Source organism: Canis lupus, chromosome 9 (assembly GCF_011100685.1).
Source record: "Canis lupus familiaris isolate Mischka breed German Shepherd chromosome 9, alternate assembly UU_Cfam_GSD_1.0, whole genome shotgun sequence".
NCBI lineage: Eukaryota > Metazoa > Chordata > Mammalia > Carnivora > Canidae > Canis > Canis lupus.
Genome location: NC_049230.1, coordinates 60,032,008 through 60,047,875, shown reverse-complemented (window position 1 = coordinate 60,047,875; position 15,868 = coordinate 60,032,008). Strand labels below are relative to the sequence as shown.

Sequence of the window (15,868 nt, the reverse complement as noted above, 5' to 3'; positions counted from 1 at the left end):
CAATTTGAACACAAATCCTGTGCTCTGAACTAGGGAGCTTGGGACTCTCCATTTGGGACTTGTGGGTGCCCCTGCCTTCCTCTTCTCTTCTTGGGCCAGTTTATCTCTAAGCTTTGACCATAATTTGAAGTTCAAGAGTACACACATTGTATTTATCAAATAATATTTTGTTTGCTCTGTTACTCATTAACAAAGGGTGTGCAGGTACTATTTTCTGGTTCTCTTTTCTAAAAGCAAGGTCTCTAAAATGACTAGTACATGCCGGTAGGTATCACCTTCAGCCCCTAAACCCAAAGTTTGTGGGCTGGGTTTAGCAGCAGTAAAACTATTCTTTCCCTCTCCTCTGCTGCCGCCATGTGGCCAAACTCCAAGTTACAACTGGCATTTCCTCTTCTGCAGCGCTGAGGGTTTAATTTCAATTTGTAATCTGGTTCTCAGGGAACACAGGTAGTACACCTCTAACCAAAAAATATGCAGCATTTCTGGAAAAGCGATATAACAGTCCTCTACCCTCCTATGAATCCCAGCCTATGTCAGCCTTGAGAATTTTCCCCCACTTAAGCAGCCAACATGCACTTCCATCAACTTCGATCAGAAACCAGAAATGATAAGACACAGTCCCTGACTCCAAATACTTCATAGTAAAAAAAAAACAAAAACAAAAAAAAACAAAAACAAAAACAAAACAAAACAAAACAAAACAAACAAACAAACAAAAATATATATATATATATATATACTTCATAGTATTTTGTGTCAACAAATCCTTACAATTCAACGCGGGCAGCCACACATGCTGAAGATGGGGCCACGCTACAGGAAAGAGAGACAAGGTCATTCAAGCCACCAGGACTTCCACGTCTCACACTTAAGGAAATCCTTAAATTTTTCATTAAACTAAAAACAGAATAATAGCACGAAAACAACAGTAGATAACTTACTAAGACATTTCTATGTGCTAACCAAAGTGCTAAGAACGGTACTGGTATTAATTCATGGGCCTGTCATGCAAACTACTGTTATCACACTAGACGGGTGGGAAAACCAAAGCCATGGCCAATTTTTGCTGAAGTTAGGCATCAAGTCCTCAAGATTTTTCAAGATTTATTTTAGGAAAAAAGTGTGTGAATTGGAGGAGGGGTAGAGAGAAAGGGAGAGAATCGCCAGATAACTCCTCACTGAGTGAGAAGCCCTACATGGGTCTCAACCCTGAGATCATGACCTGAGCCGAAATCACGAGTTGGACACTTAACTGACTGAGCCATCAGGTGCCCCCCTCAAAATTTTTTTTCTTTTTTTTAAGATTTTATTTATTTATTCATGAGAGACACAGAAAAAGGCAGAGACACAGGCAGAGCCCCATGTGGGACTCAATCCCAGGACCCCAGGATCACGCCCTGAGCCAAAGGCAGACGCTCAACCACTGAGCCACCCAGGTGCCCCTCCTCTCAAAACTTTATTAACCAATTTTGCCATAACCCATTGAAGCACATGCAGTGGTATGACTGCTCCTTCCTGAAGACACAGGAAAGACTTACCAAGGTTCTACAACAAACAGAGATATAGCAAGTGTAGCAAAATGCTAGCAGTAAAATGTTATTGGTAAAACTAAGTGAAGGAAAAAAATATAAATAAATAAAAAATAAAATAAAATAAAACTAAGTGAAGGGCATATAGGTATTAACTATAATACTCTTTTGATTTTCCTGTAGTTTTTAAAGTTTTCAAAATAAAAGGTGATTTTTAAAAATGCATTAATTCATAAAAGTTGAGAGCCCAACAGGTCTTAAAGGAGCATATAATTTACCTCTTATTTTACAAATGGTGAACTAAGGCCTGGGGAGAGGAAGAAGTTTGTCTAAGGGAACACAGAGGTGCTAAGAGAGCTAGAGCTCACGTCCACGGTTCCCTGGATCACTGCCACCTGCAGTGGACATGGACTGGCAGTATGGTTCTGGGGGGACACACCAGACAGACTTTGGGGGTGAAGGACTCTGTGGAGTCCTGGCAGGAAGGGGAGGACCCCTCAGCAGGGGATCCTGGTAAGTCCCAGCCACAGCCCAGATGGGTGGAGGTTCTGATGAGAAACACAGGCTGGACCAGGGAACCGGGCTCCACCAAGCTTAACTCCTTTTTCTCTTTAAATTCTCTCCCCAGGGGCACCAGGGTGGCTCAGTGGGTGAGCATCTGCCTCTGGCTCATGGCATGATCCTTGGATCTGGGGATCGAGTCCCACATCAGGCTCCCTGCGTGGAGCCTGCTTCTCCCTCTGCCTGTGTCTCTGCCTGTGTGTGTGTGTGTGTGTGTCTCATGAATAAATAAATATATTTTTAAAAAATTCTCTAATTTTCTTCCTCCAAACTATTCTCTCCATGTTCTCTTTTTTGTTTTTAAGATTCATGCACCTTGAGAGAGCTCATTTGAGAGAGCAGTAGTGAGAGGCAGAGGGAGAGAGAGAATCCCCAAGCAGACTCCCCACTGAGCACACAGCTGAAAGCTGGGCTTAAACTCACGACCGTGACATCATGACCTGAACCGAAATCAAGAGTCGGATGCTTAACCAACTGAGCCACCCAGGTGCCCCTACTTTTTCTTTTTAAAACTGATCTGTTTTGTTGTCACTTGATCATTTGCTTTCTCCACCCAGAACTGACATGACATTGTGGAAATGATGCAAATTTTGGAACTACATAGACCAGATTTTAAACCCTGCCCTGCCCACAAGCTGGTGTAGTCCCTTACACCCTACTAAATCTTGGTTTCTTCATGTCTGAAGAAATAAATAGTAACTACTATTTATTTCCTACCTTGAAAGGCTACTGGTATTCAGTGGACCAAAGCATTATTTTTTTTTAAAGATTTATTTATTTATTCATGATAGAGAGAGGCAGAGACACAAGCAGAGGGAGAAGCAGGCTCCATGCAGGGAGCCCGATGCAGGACCCAATCCCAGGTCTCCAGGGTCACACCCTGGGCCAAAGGCAGCGCCAAACCGCTGGGCCACCGGGGCTGCCCTATTTTGGGTTTTTTAAGATTTTTATTTACTTATTCATGAGAGACAGAGGCAGAGACATAAGCAGAGGGAAGGGAGAAGCAGGCTCCCTGCAGGAAGCCTGCTAAAGGACTTGATCCCAGGATCCTGGGATCACAACCTGAGCCAAAGGCAGATGCTCAACCACTGAGCCCCCCAGGCATCCCTGTGTTCTAAATATTTTATATGAAGTGACTTATACTCCTCATCCCCATTTCACAGATGAGGACAGCAAGGCAGAGGGGTTCAGCATCTTGCCCACAAAGCTAGTAAATGTGAGCCTGTTATTCCTGGAGGGACTGTGATTATACCACAGGCAGGGAGGAAAATAGTCTGTGCCTTCAGGGACTCCCGTTCTGGAGGAAAGGGAAATCTGGAATACTACAGGGACATGGTTTGGGAGAGACAAGTAGCAGTTTCTTTCCTCAGTCCCATGGCTAAAAAAGAGAATCATAAAGAGGAAGAGAAGAGCTCTGAGCGTTTGGTTTTAACTTCTTCCCTCCCTGACTCAAATAAGGAAGCGCTTCTGTCATCACCACTGTCACTCACCTGAATCCAGAGATCAGTGAGTCCCACACTTGAGCAGCCTCAGAGCCACCTGGGGGGCTTATAGTGTACTGGGCCACTCCCAGAATTCCTGAGATGGTTGGTCCAGGGTGATGCCTGAGAATCTGCATTTCAAACAAGTTGCCCAGTGAAGCTGATGCCTGTGCTGTGGGACCACAGTTTCAGAATCACCAGCACAGAAGAGGTGAAGCAGCTGTTGTTTCCGTTGCAGAGGTGAAACAGCTTCAAGAGGCCTAGGGACCTGAGCACTGGGTGTTATACTGTACGTTGGCAAACTGAAATTTAAAAAGAAAAAAAAAAATCCTAGGTACATCCCTAGGAGCTACACCAATGAGTGACAGGCTTCAAATTTGGATCTTTTTTTTTTTTTCTGTATATTTTTTTATTGGAGTTCGATTTGCCAACATATAGTATAACACCCAGGGCTCATCTTTCTTGTCCATGCTGTTTCCACTATACCTGAGTAAGAGATTGAATGCTCAAGGATTTCCCCCATTCCATATGTTCCTTTTATTCTAGAGTCTCTGTTCTTGAAAGGTAAAGTTAAGGTTCTGCAACTGACTATTTCCATTTACAACAGGAACAGATGCTTTCTAAAAACTATTTTGTGGGACACCTAGATAGATCAGTCAGGTGACTGGCTCTTGGTTTCAGCTTGGGTTGTGATCTTGGTGTCCTATCAGGCCCCAATTTGGGCTCCACGGTCTGTGAGGAATCTGCTTGGGATTCTCTCTCCCTATGACCCTTACTTACCCTGCTTGGGCAGTCTCTCTCTCTCAAATAAATAAACCAATATTAAAAAAAAAAAAAAAAGACCCTATTTTGCAAATATTCTTTTCTATCTACCCAAGAATTCTTCTTCTAGAAATCTATACTAAAGAACAATCCAAAATACAGCCCAAAATGCAAAGATGTTAAATATTTTAAAGAAAAACTGGAATCTAAATACCCAATATTGGGGTGCCTGGGTAGCTTAGTCAGTTAAGCATCCAATTCTTGGTTTCAGTTCAAGTCATGATCTCAGGGTCATTGGATCAGACCCACATTGGGCTCTGTGCTGGGCATGGAGCCTTCTTAAGATTCTCTCTCAAAAAAAAAAAAAAAAAAAAGATTCTCTCTCTCTCTCTCTCTCTCTCCCCACTTCTCCCACCACTCACACATGTGTGCTCTCTTTCAAAAAAACAATAAATAAATAAATACCCAATATTAAGGAACTGGTTAAATAAATCATGGTATATCCACGTGATGGGGTATTTGAAGCCATTAAAAATTATTTATTTAGAATTTTTATAACATGTCAAAGTATTTATATTAAATAAAATAGAAATCCAGTAAGCTCTCAATGTTATTAAAAATACTGAAAAAAAGAGGGAAATAAGAACATTGACAACAGTTGTCTGCTTCTTCTACACTTTCTACAGTGAGCGTCTGAAAGCAGAAAAATCATGCACTTTCTTCCTACTGATGAAGAAGTGAAGCAGGTGTTGTTCCCGTTGCAGAGGTGAGGAAATAGCTTCAAGACAGATATTTTTGAGACCCTTCTACATTAGTCCACTCCTGAATAACCAGGAAAAGCAAAACTGAATTTTAAAGTTAATCTTTTAATTCCACATTACATTTTCCCTGACCTTAGAATGTACACCATTTTAAGTAAAAAAAAAAAAAAAAAAAAGCTAAAAATATCAAATGACAATCATTATTATAAATATGAATACAAATTGAAAAGACTAGAAAAAAACAAATAGAAAAGACAAGGATATCTGTAAAAATGATAATGCGGATAATTTTTGGTTGGTGGAATTACAGGACTTTATTTATTTATTATTTTAATTATAGGACTTTTAAAATCTCTTTTTAGCTTAACAATTTGTGTTACATTTTCTACAATGGACATCTATTACTTTTGTAGTAAAAAGTCATTGTTTTTTTTTTTAAGACATAACCACCAAGTAACTCAGCATTATCTACATGGTGGACTGTCGATGGCCATTTTTACAGTGTTGCAGATTATTTAATAACATGAAAAAAAAGTTTGATCTATAATAGCTGACCATACTATAAAACAGTATGTTCAGAATGATCCCATTGTTTTGTTTACAAACAACCAAAATGTCTACGTCTACAAAGAAAATACGATGGAGGGAAATATGCCAAAATATTAATAGTGTTTTCTTCTGGGCAACATTAGATATTATTCTTTCTTCTTTTCACTTCTGTTGTTTGGCAAATGTTCCTCTGTTAAATATTACTTTTCTAATATGCAAAAAGAGAGAGAGACAGAGAGAGAGGGAGGGAGAGATTGAGAGGAAGATTTTTAAAAAGCTACATGAAAACAAAAAGTCACATTGTTAAATAAAAGACAGACAGACAAAAAATGAGCAGGAGTATCTTATTGAGAAACCCTCCTTTAAAAAAGGCTTCCCAGCTTCAAATCAGCTCTGATTCTTAAATCAAGCTGGCCTTCCAGCATCAGGAGGGCAGGCAGCATCAATCTTTCCTCCTCTTCAAGACTTAATAATGCTTGAGCAGGGCACTGGCTCCAGCATCAAGCTGCCCTCTTGATGGGACAAACATACATTGTCTGGAACCTTTAAACAAGACCCTGGTGGAGAACGGTCTCAGGTAAAAATTTAAAAATTTAGTCCTGCCTTCCAGGACTATGGATCTGATTACAAGTAAATACAATTTATAATCTTGATGAAGGAGACACACTATTTATGTTGCAAATAACACACTAACTACAGAATTATACTCCCAGGCCTGGCAGAGAGCTCTGAGGTCTGAAGACAATTTCCAGGACACTGTCTTTAGGATGTTATGTAAATATTGACTAGAAACAATAACAGAGATGTCATGCTAGAGAATCTTAAGTAAACAGTTCAAAAGCCCGGCTTCCTGTTTATACAATTTTAAGTCACTTTACTGCTAGCCACAAGGTGATGCAACATTCCCATTTAATCTAAGAATTTCTTGCCTTTACATATAATAAAAGGGACTACAAAGAACAGCTGAAAAACCACATGACACAGGAAGGAACAGAAATAAATACCCAGACATGTGTCTTCCAGCCCAAACAATGAGAAATCTATGCAATTAGACTGGCAGTTCAATCTATTTCCAAATCGCTATCCTCACTGTGACAGGTGGCAGAGTTACGCACGGACGTCAGCACCAAGACTTCCTTTTCTGGGAGCAATCCAAATTCCTGTAGAAAAGCTTCAAGGTCCACAGCGAAGAAATCTTCCCCCAGCTGGTCAGTGACACGAACAAAATTGCCAATCAATTCACCACCTTTGTAGATCAGCAGGGCAGGAAGGGCATTCCTGGTGAAGCGACTGCTGGCCCCAATAACTGAGCTCTTGACTCGGCAAAATTTGACAGCTGGGTACTCGGCAGCAAGGCAAATCATGCAGCCATTCATGGCTTCGGTCCCCGGAATGCCATCCTCATAAATATGGACCATGATGAGGGTGCTTTTCTGTTCTTTATCAATCATGTCCAAAAACCCTTCTCCACTAGGGATCTCAAAAACCTTCTTGAACTGGGGCCCCTTATGAAGCTGCTGCCGCATCTCTTCCATTCTCTGCTTCCTATACTTTTGGAGAAACTCTTCGTCATCTTGGTCCTCATTCATCACGGCAAACTCCTTCAGAGTCATCTGCAGGACGACCAGCAAGTGAGCAGAAAAAAACACAAACCCGCCTCTGTGATGAATATGTAAGTGAGGTGTCATGCTAAGTGCTCTGTATGTATTAAAGCTCATGGAAATCTTACGATACCCCATCAGGAGGGAACTTCTATTTCCCCCATTTTACAAATGAGATTCGAAGACTTGAGGTTATTTGCATCACTTCACGTAGGTACAAGTCCAGAATTCAAACTAGATTTTCTAAAAACCCAGTCTTCTAACTACTGCATTATAATGCCCTTCTATCCAAAAAGGCAGTTAACATCACTTCATGAGTTTGTTTCTTATAGTCATTGGATTAATTCTTTTATCCACTGTTTCATTTTTGGTAAAAAAAAAAAAAAAAAGACAATAGGATATTAAGGAATTTCAAAAACAATACAATTCTTGCTCTGCACCCCCACACATACACAAAAAAACAATTACATAAACTGAAACTGTATTTTGCTTTTTATTACCAGTCAGATGCTGAAATCATTTTTGCTTTTTTTTTTTTTTTTTTGAAATATGTATTTATTCAGAGAGAGTGAGAGAGAGGCAGAGACACAGGCAGAGGGAGAAGCAGGCTCCATGCAGGGAGCCCGACGTGGGACCCGACCCCGGGTCTCCAGGATCACACCCTGGGCTGAAGGCAGCACTAAACCGCTGCGCCACCGGGGCTGCCCATTTTTGCTTTTTTAACAGCAGTTGTGGGTGTACCAGTTAGGCTGCACTGCTTTTGCCACTTGGCATTATTGCATCTAAATATTTCCTCATGTTTCTAAATATTTTTTTTAGGATTACACAGTTTGCCCTATTTTGCTTCACTTCCCTGTTTCTGGCATTGAGCTGGTTTCCAGCACTATTCTACGGCACACAATCTAACAGGACAGGGACAGCTTCTCTCAACTGCCCTGTGTGCTCATGTGATGTGTTGCTTCATCTGCTCTAATCTCAGTATAAGGAGGCCCTGTGAGCAGTGGGCACACTGCCCTGCAGCCAGTTTATGTTACAAAAGTATCTTCCGGGCAGCCCGGGTGGCTCCGCGGTTTAGCGCCGCCTTCAGCCCAGGTTGTGATCCTGGAGACATGGGATCAAGTCCCACATCAGGCTCCCTGCATGGAGCCTGCTTCTCCCTCTGCCTGTCTCTGCCTTTCTCTCTCTCTCTCTCTCTCTCTCTCTTTCTCTCTCTCTCTCTCTTCTCCCTCTGCCTGTCTCTGCCTCTCTCTCTCTGTCTCTCATGAATAAATAAATAAAATCTTAAAAAAAAAAAAAAAAAAGTATCTTCCTTCTCCTGACCTGGTGCAGCAAGACACTATGGCTGGAACAAAGCTTCCCTCTGCCTTGTACGGCACAGATTAGAGGGTGGAGGCCGGGGGACAACAGTAGATCAGGATGGACATTTCTGCATCACAGATGGCCAGCACCATCCTTCCCTGGAGCTCCCAACTCTCCAGTCTATCTCAGCCTACAAGAGTGGCTCTTTCTGACCCATTATGGTCAGAAAGTCTAATGCCCTCAAATCCTCCTCTTGCTCCAGACAAATGGCTGCTCACCTAATCCTCTTATCTGCTGCCTGATCCTGGCTTGTATATCCAGCTAAGAGCCGCTTTGGGCCATAACCAAATGATCTCAGGCACTCCTAGAAATTCATTCATGTTCAGAGGGCAGAATAGATGGTGGGTGGGGGGAATAGATGATCCTTTTGATACAGGGAAAATAAGAGAGTCGGGTCCTAATTCCAAACATCTTTCAGAGAGTTCATTTGCTTCTACTGTGTTGCCTTGTACACTAATTCTCATGAATAGGCTTCAGGTGAAACAGAGCAGCACCACGGAAAGAGCAAAAAAAAATCTGGGTGAGAATCCTGCTTCCTGTCAGCATTTACTAGTTGCATGTCTTGAGCCAAGTCCCCTCTCATCTCAAAGCATCAATTTCATCATCAGTAAAACAGGGATAATGCCACCAACCTCAGAAGACTATTTTTGACCCAAAGTAAGGTTTCAATAAAGGACAGAAAACTCACATTTACTGAGCGCTTTCAAAGGGCCAGGACCTGCACTAGGCTTTGTACTCAGAGAGCACTGTCAAGTAGAGATATTGACCTCACCAAACCTGTGACAAACTGAACTCACGACGAAAGACACATCCCCAGTGACCAGTGGCAGCCTGAGGTTCAAACCCCAGTGTGTCTGAGTTATGACACAACTCTACCGCTCCCCACCCCATGGCCCCACATGGCACAGCTTCTTGGAGGCCAAATCAAACACCTTGCACCTCTTGAATCTCTGACCCCCATTCCAGCAGCCAGGAGCACTTGTAAGAAAATCCCGGGGGCTGCCAATTACCTTCCCGCTGATCTTCTCCTGGAGGTCCTTCTGCCTGTGTTGGTCCTCCTCTTCATCCAGATGGGACCTGCATGTCATTGACAGCTTCTTGACCAGCCTTTCCATTTCCTGACACTGCTCCTCCCTTTGCTCTGTCTCCAACTGTTTGAAGCGGCGCCAGTCATTTATCACCCCTTTTGGACCTGAGATAGGGGTGAATGTGAAGGAGGTGACCAAGAAGAGTGGGTAAAGAAGCATGGACCAGCTCATATCCGCCTAGAGCTTGCTGCATCGACTGCACGGTGATGCTCACACAAAGGAGCGTGGTCTCCACACAGTGACGTCCACTGTGGCATGGCTTGCCATAATTAAATGGACAAGCTAGGGCCCAGCATCAGGAAGTGCACTAAATAAATTATGATTCATCTACTCAAAGGAAAATAAGAGAACTTGTGGAAAGAATGAAGTAACTATAGGTTTCTTGCCATGAAAGATGTTCAAAGGTAGGGAGGTTTGCTCCTCCCTCATGGGAGCGGGTGGGGGGGGGGGGGGGTCCAAAAAAAAAAAAGGATGTTCAAATATCTTAGGTCAAAAAAAGAAAAAAGAGCAAAATACAGAACAATATCATGGTAGGATCATCCCATTTTTAGAAAAGGAAATGCATGTGAGTATATAAATACTGACAGATATTTATTTATGCACATGTACCTTTGTACATTCGTAGAAAAAGGACTAGAAGGACATGCGAACAGTTAACAGAGACTGCCTCTAGGTAGTGGGATCTAAGGGGACTAGTGAGATGGAACTTACACTTTTTTCTTTCTACATTAATACATTTTGTATTATCTGGATTTTTATAACAAGATTGTGGCAGGTTGCTCTGTTATTCGAGTTACCCCCAAGCCTCTCTGCCTCCATGCTATACATCCTTGCCCACTGCCATGTGATTTGTAGGACCTTTCATGGGATGAGTGTAGCATCCCCAGCCCATTGATATTGGATTTGGCCATGTGACTTGCTTTGACCAATGGATTCTGAGCAAAAGATTTATGAGCCATTACATGTTTCCTTGCTGCTATACTTGGTCATGAAAAGGCAAGTCCCAGTCAGGGGCTGCTCCTTCAATCCTGTTGTTAGAATGACAGGCTATATGATGCAGAAGCAGGGCCTGCAGCATGTAACACATCTGAGAAACACATCTTTACTGTCACAAGCCACTGAGGTTTGGAGGTGACTTGTTACCACAGAAAAAAATATAAAAATCTATATGAAGAAAACTTTAAAATTCTACTTAAAAACACAAAGAAAGATCTGCGTTAGTGGAAAAGCAATACCATATTCCTGACCAGGAAGACCCAACTTCACAAGGGTGCCAATTATCACTAAATTAATCTATATAATCTATATATTTAATGCATTCCCATGTGTGCACACTCCTAAATTTGTTTTGGAAAAGTAAGAAAGTAAAAGTTGAAGGGCACCTGGCTAGCTCAGTCAGTAGAGCATGTGACTCTTGATATTAGGGTTGTTGAGTTCTAGCCCCCATGCTAGGCATAGAGCCTATTAAAAAAAAAAAAAAAAGTTGGGAAAATGACATCATAGAAGAATACTGAGGGGGATCCAGCCCCATCAGATACTGAAACCTGTAACACAATAATTAAAAACAGTGTGATAGGGCAGCCCCGGTGGCGCAGCGGTTTAGCACCACCTGCAGCCCAGGGTGTGATCCTGGAGACCTGGGATCGAGTCCCACGTCAGGCTCCTTGCATGGAGCCTGCTTCTCCCTCTGCCTGTGTCTCTGCCTCTCTCTCTCTCTCTCTCTCTCTCTGTGTTTCTCATGAATAAATTAAAAAATCTTTAAAAAATAAAAAAATTTAAAAAATAAAAACAGTGTGATATAGCACTGTAAAAAAAGACAAATCAATGCAAGAGACTACAAAGTGCACCTAAAAACACAAACATAGACAGCAATTCAGTACATAATAAAACTGATATTTCAAAGCAACAGAAAAAAGATAGTTTACTAAATGGTGTTGAAACCACTGGGTGGCAATATGGAGAAGACAAAAGTGAAGCCCTACGGGACGCCTGGGTGACTCAACTGTTGAACATCTGCCTTTGGCTCGGGGCATGATCCTGGAGTCCCACTTGAGATGTGGGATCAAGTCCCATATCAGGCTTCCTGCATGGAGCCTGCTTCTCCCTCTGCCTATGTCTCTGCCTCTCTGTGTGTGTCTCTCATGAATAAATAAATAAATAAAATATTTAAAACAAAACAAAACAAAACATTTATACTTTGAAGCCTCTGCGTTTATTTTTATTTTTTTTAAAGATTTATTTATTTATTTATTCATGATAGAGATATATATAGAGAGAGAGAGGCAGAGACACAGGAGGAGGGAGAAGCAGGCTCCATGCCGGGAGCCCAACACGGTACTCGATCCAGGGTCTCCAGGATTGCGCCCTTGGCCAAAGGCAGGTGCCAAACCCTGAGCCACCCAGGGACCCCGAAGTCTCTGGGTTTAAAAAAAAAAATGTGAAGCCCTACCACATACCTTGCACCAAAATGAATTCCAGATGAATCAATATTTAAATGTATAAAAAAAAGAAAAAGAAATCATAATCATACTAAGAAAAAGCATGGGAGAATCTTTTTATAATCCTAGAGTGAAGAATGACCTTTTCAGTAAGAAACAAAAATAAGAAACTATAAAATAATGCTTTCAGGTACATAAAATAAAAATCTTCTGCCAGGAAAAGATAAAATCTAAAGACAACATAATTGGTAAAAACAGATGCATCTCCTTATTTATAAAGGTCCCTTAAAAAAAAAAAAAAAAGGCCACCAAATTTTAAAAATGAAGAAAGGGTATGAAAATCTCTCTTAGAGAGGCTCAACATCCCTCTTGAAAAGATAGAAACTAAAACTACAATCAGTTACCTTTTGTCATCCCTCAGGACAGCAGAGATCACAAATTCTGAGAACACAGTTAGGAGGGCAAGTGTATGGGGCAAGTGTATGGGGAAAACCATACTGCTGGCTACATATAAAACAGTGCCACCTCAATTGCCACAATTTGGAAATATTAAAATGTAAAAGTATAAATATGCCATTTCAAGGAGTTTATACTATCAATATATGCATACCTATGACTTATGTGATATCAAACAACATTAATTCGAGAAGCTAATTCCAAAGCAATTCTGTCTACGTGCACTCTGTGCGTGTTCATAGTCTGTGTATGCTGTGTATACACATCTGCACTGTGCACTGAAATGGCTGATGCACACACAGGAAAATGATGACACGAGGCTAACTCTGGAAGTGAGAGTGGAATTAAAGAGAAGTGATCGGAGACTTCTGATACATATTTCATGTACATCTGTTAAACCTGATCCCAGAGCCCAGGGGTTTCCAGTACCTGTGTTGACTGAGATGCCTTCGCCTGCCAACTCAGCATCTGCTGGCATCGAAGTGCCAGCCAGCGCACCCCTGCCCCCATCCTTGTCTTCATGGTCGCTGTCCTCATCCTCACTGCTGCTGTAATAGTATTGCAGCTTCTCCCCCAGCAACTTATCATCCAGGGTCGTCATGGTGCCTGAGAGAGGCAACATATCAGGCTCTTTGTTGGTGTGAATCAGACAGATATGAATTGGAAGACTGAGGGCTCACTTATGCTGAGCTTCCACTATTTACAAGACCCTAAAAGTGATTTTTTTTCATAAGCAGGATCTCAGCAAATCCGTATCGTAACCTGAGTGGCAGGGTTAATCATGCTCTTTTTGTGGAAGGTAAAACTGAAGCTCAGATAAGGGAAGTTTTTTTGCCAAGCTTTACAGCAAATGGTGGAGCTGGGATCAGACCCCAGAGTACCGGACTCTGAGAGACTGGAGGTGTGAGTCACCGTCTCCCCTGTCCTGGTGTGCTGGCTTGGAGGAATCTGCTTACTGACTGGAGGTTTTACCTACACATACTTTTAGGTTTTCCTATCAACTAAGACTGCGGGGTAATTAAAAATTGGGTATTATCTTCAGGAAAAAGTCCAAAAAGCAGCATCAAGAATATGATGCTGAATCACTAAGTCAATCACTCACCTGTCTCTTGCCTCCAACTTCCTGCAGAGCACACTGTGGTGGACCCATGAGCTGTGGGAGTCACTACCAACTTTGGTTAAAAGGGCCCATGACAAGATTTTACTAATTCCCAAGAATTTAAGGGACAGTGGTTGGGGCCAAGATTCCGCATCAGCAGAAGCCAACGGCACTTGGGGAAAAGGCCAGCCTGCCCTTCCAGCAAGGGGGGGACAACTCTAGTCCCACCTCTTAGCATCGCAATACTATGCTTCCTTCATTAAACACTTATCACCAGGCCTCTAAACTCCTTACTACTGGCTCTCTCATGGGGCGAGGGCCTCTCGAAAGCAGGGACCTCCGAGGTCCACCACCATCCGGCCTCCGCACTATTTACTAAGCACATGCGGGGAGAAGGCTGGGTCGGTGCGGGAGAAGCAGGGTTGATGGAAAGAACATGCAGGTACAGGGGAGTTGTGGGGGGCCGCGGGAGGCCAGAACAAGCTTAGAGAGGCATGAAGGGGCCCAGACGGTGCAGGTCAGGGAGGCAGAGCAGGGGCGTGCTCGATGAGGGCGGGGCCTCCGGGGAGGAAGCGGCTAGGGCGGACCGGTGGAGAGCCTCGGGGAGGAGGGGGCGGGGGAGAGGGCGGGGCCTGCGGGGAGGGCGGGGCCTCCAAGGGGAGGAGTCGGAGGGGCGGGAGAAGCGGAAGGGCTCGCGAAGGAGGCGGGGTCGTGGAGGGGCGGAGAGGGCGGGGCCTACGGGGAGGGCGGGGCCTACGGGGAGGGCGGGGCCTCCAAGGGGAGGAGTCGGAGGGGCGGGAGAAGCGGAAGGGCTCGCGAAGGAGGCGGGGGGGGGGGGGCGGAGAGGGCGGGGCCGGCAGAGAGGGCGGGGCCTCCAGGGGGCGGAGTCGGAGGAGCGGGAGAAGCAGAAGGGCTCGCGAAGGAGGCGGGGTCGTGGAGGGGCGGAGAGGGCGGGGCCTGCGGAGAGGGCGGGGCCTACGGTGAGGGCGGGGCCTGCGGAGAGGGCGGGGCCTCCAAGGGGAGGAGTCGGAGGGGCGGGAGAAGCGGAAGGGCTCGCGAAGGAGGCGGGGGGGGGGGGGGCGGAGGGGGCGGGGCCGGCAGAGAGGGCGGGGCCTCCAGGGGGCGGAGTCGGAGGAGCGGGAGAAGCAGAAGGGCTCGCGAAGGAGGCGGGGTCGTGGAGGGGCGGAGAGGGCGGGGCCTGCGGAGAGGGCGGGGCCTCCAAGGGGAGGAGTCGGAGGGGCGGGAGAAGCGGAAGGGCTCGCGAAGGAGGCGGGGTCGTGGAGGGGCGGAGAGGGCGGGGCCTGCGGAGAGGGCGGGGCCTCCAAGGGGAGGAGTCGGAGGGGCGGGAGAAGCGGAAGGGCTCGCGAAGGAGGCGGGGTCGTGGAGGGGCGGAGAGGGCGGGGCCTACGGGGAGGGCGGGGCCTACGGTGAGGGCGGGGCCTGCGGAGAGGGCGGGGCCTCCAAGGGGAGGAGTCGGAGGGGCGGGAGAAGCGGAAGGGCTCGCGAAGGAGGCGGGGTCGTGGAGGGGCGGGGAGGGCGGGGCCTGCGGGGAGGGCGGGGCCTGCGGAGAGGGCGGGGCCTCCAGGGGGCGGAGTCGGAGGTGCGGGAGAAGCGGAAGGGCTCGCGAAGGAGGCGGGGTCGTGGAGGGGCGGAGAGGGCGGGGCCTGCGGGGAGGGCGGGGCCTGCGGAGAGGGCGGGGCCTCCAGGGGGCGGAGTCGGAGGAGCGGGAGAAGCGGAAGGGCTCGCGAAGGAGGCGGGGTCGTGGAGGGGCGGAGAGGGCGGGGCCGCGGAAGGGCGGCGGAGGGGCGCGCCGAACCTTGGGGGGAACCTGATGGAGGCGGGGCCAGCGGAGGCAACGGGGCGGGGTGATCGCGGCCGCCGTGGGGGTCAAGGGGGCGCGCAGACATCGCCTCCCAGCCGTATTCCACCACCTCCGCCCGTAGCCCATGCCCGCCGCTTCTTCCCGACGGACCTCAGGGCAGTTACCCGGCCTAGCGCAGTCCGGATCCTTCGGGCTGGCGGCTCCAGGGACTTCGGAAGGAAGGGAGCACACTCCGGTGGACGAAGAGAAGTGAGTGTATCGGCGCCTCGAGCGCTAAGAAAAGCCGCCGCGGTCCCGACTGTGCGGGCCAATGAGGCTGCGCCCCTGCGGCCGGGCGGACGCACGCTGCCCAATTAGGGCGA

General features: G+C 45.9%; 1 protein-coding gene across 3 annotated transcripts; it reads right to left on the bottom strand.

The window, feature by feature from the left end:
- Positions 1 to 5,179: 5,179 nt before the first annotated feature.
- On the bottom strand, positions 5,180 to 15,868 carry PDCL (phosducin like). Of its 3 annotated transcripts, none has more exons than XM_038549451.1 (4): positions 15,671 to 15,868; positions 13,015 to 13,191; positions 9,614 to 9,795; positions 5,180 to 7,256 (listed from the first exon to the last, which is right to left on the bottom strand). In XM_038549451.1, the coding sequence occupies exons 2-4, from the start codon at positions 13,184 to 13,186 to the stop codon at positions 6,705 to 6,707; spliced, it is 906 nt and encodes a 301-aa protein (XP_038405379.1). In that variant the 5' UTR covers positions 13,187 to 13,191; positions 15,671 to 15,868; the 3' UTR covers positions 5,180 to 6,704. The 3 variants fall into 3 exon arrangements, with proteins under 3 accessions (XP_038405379.1, XP_038405378.1, XP_038405380.1); XM_038549450.1 differs by having other exon boundaries at positions 15,657 to 15,867; XM_038549452.1 differs by lacking the exon at positions 15,671 to 15,868 and adding an exon at positions 13,688 to 14,265.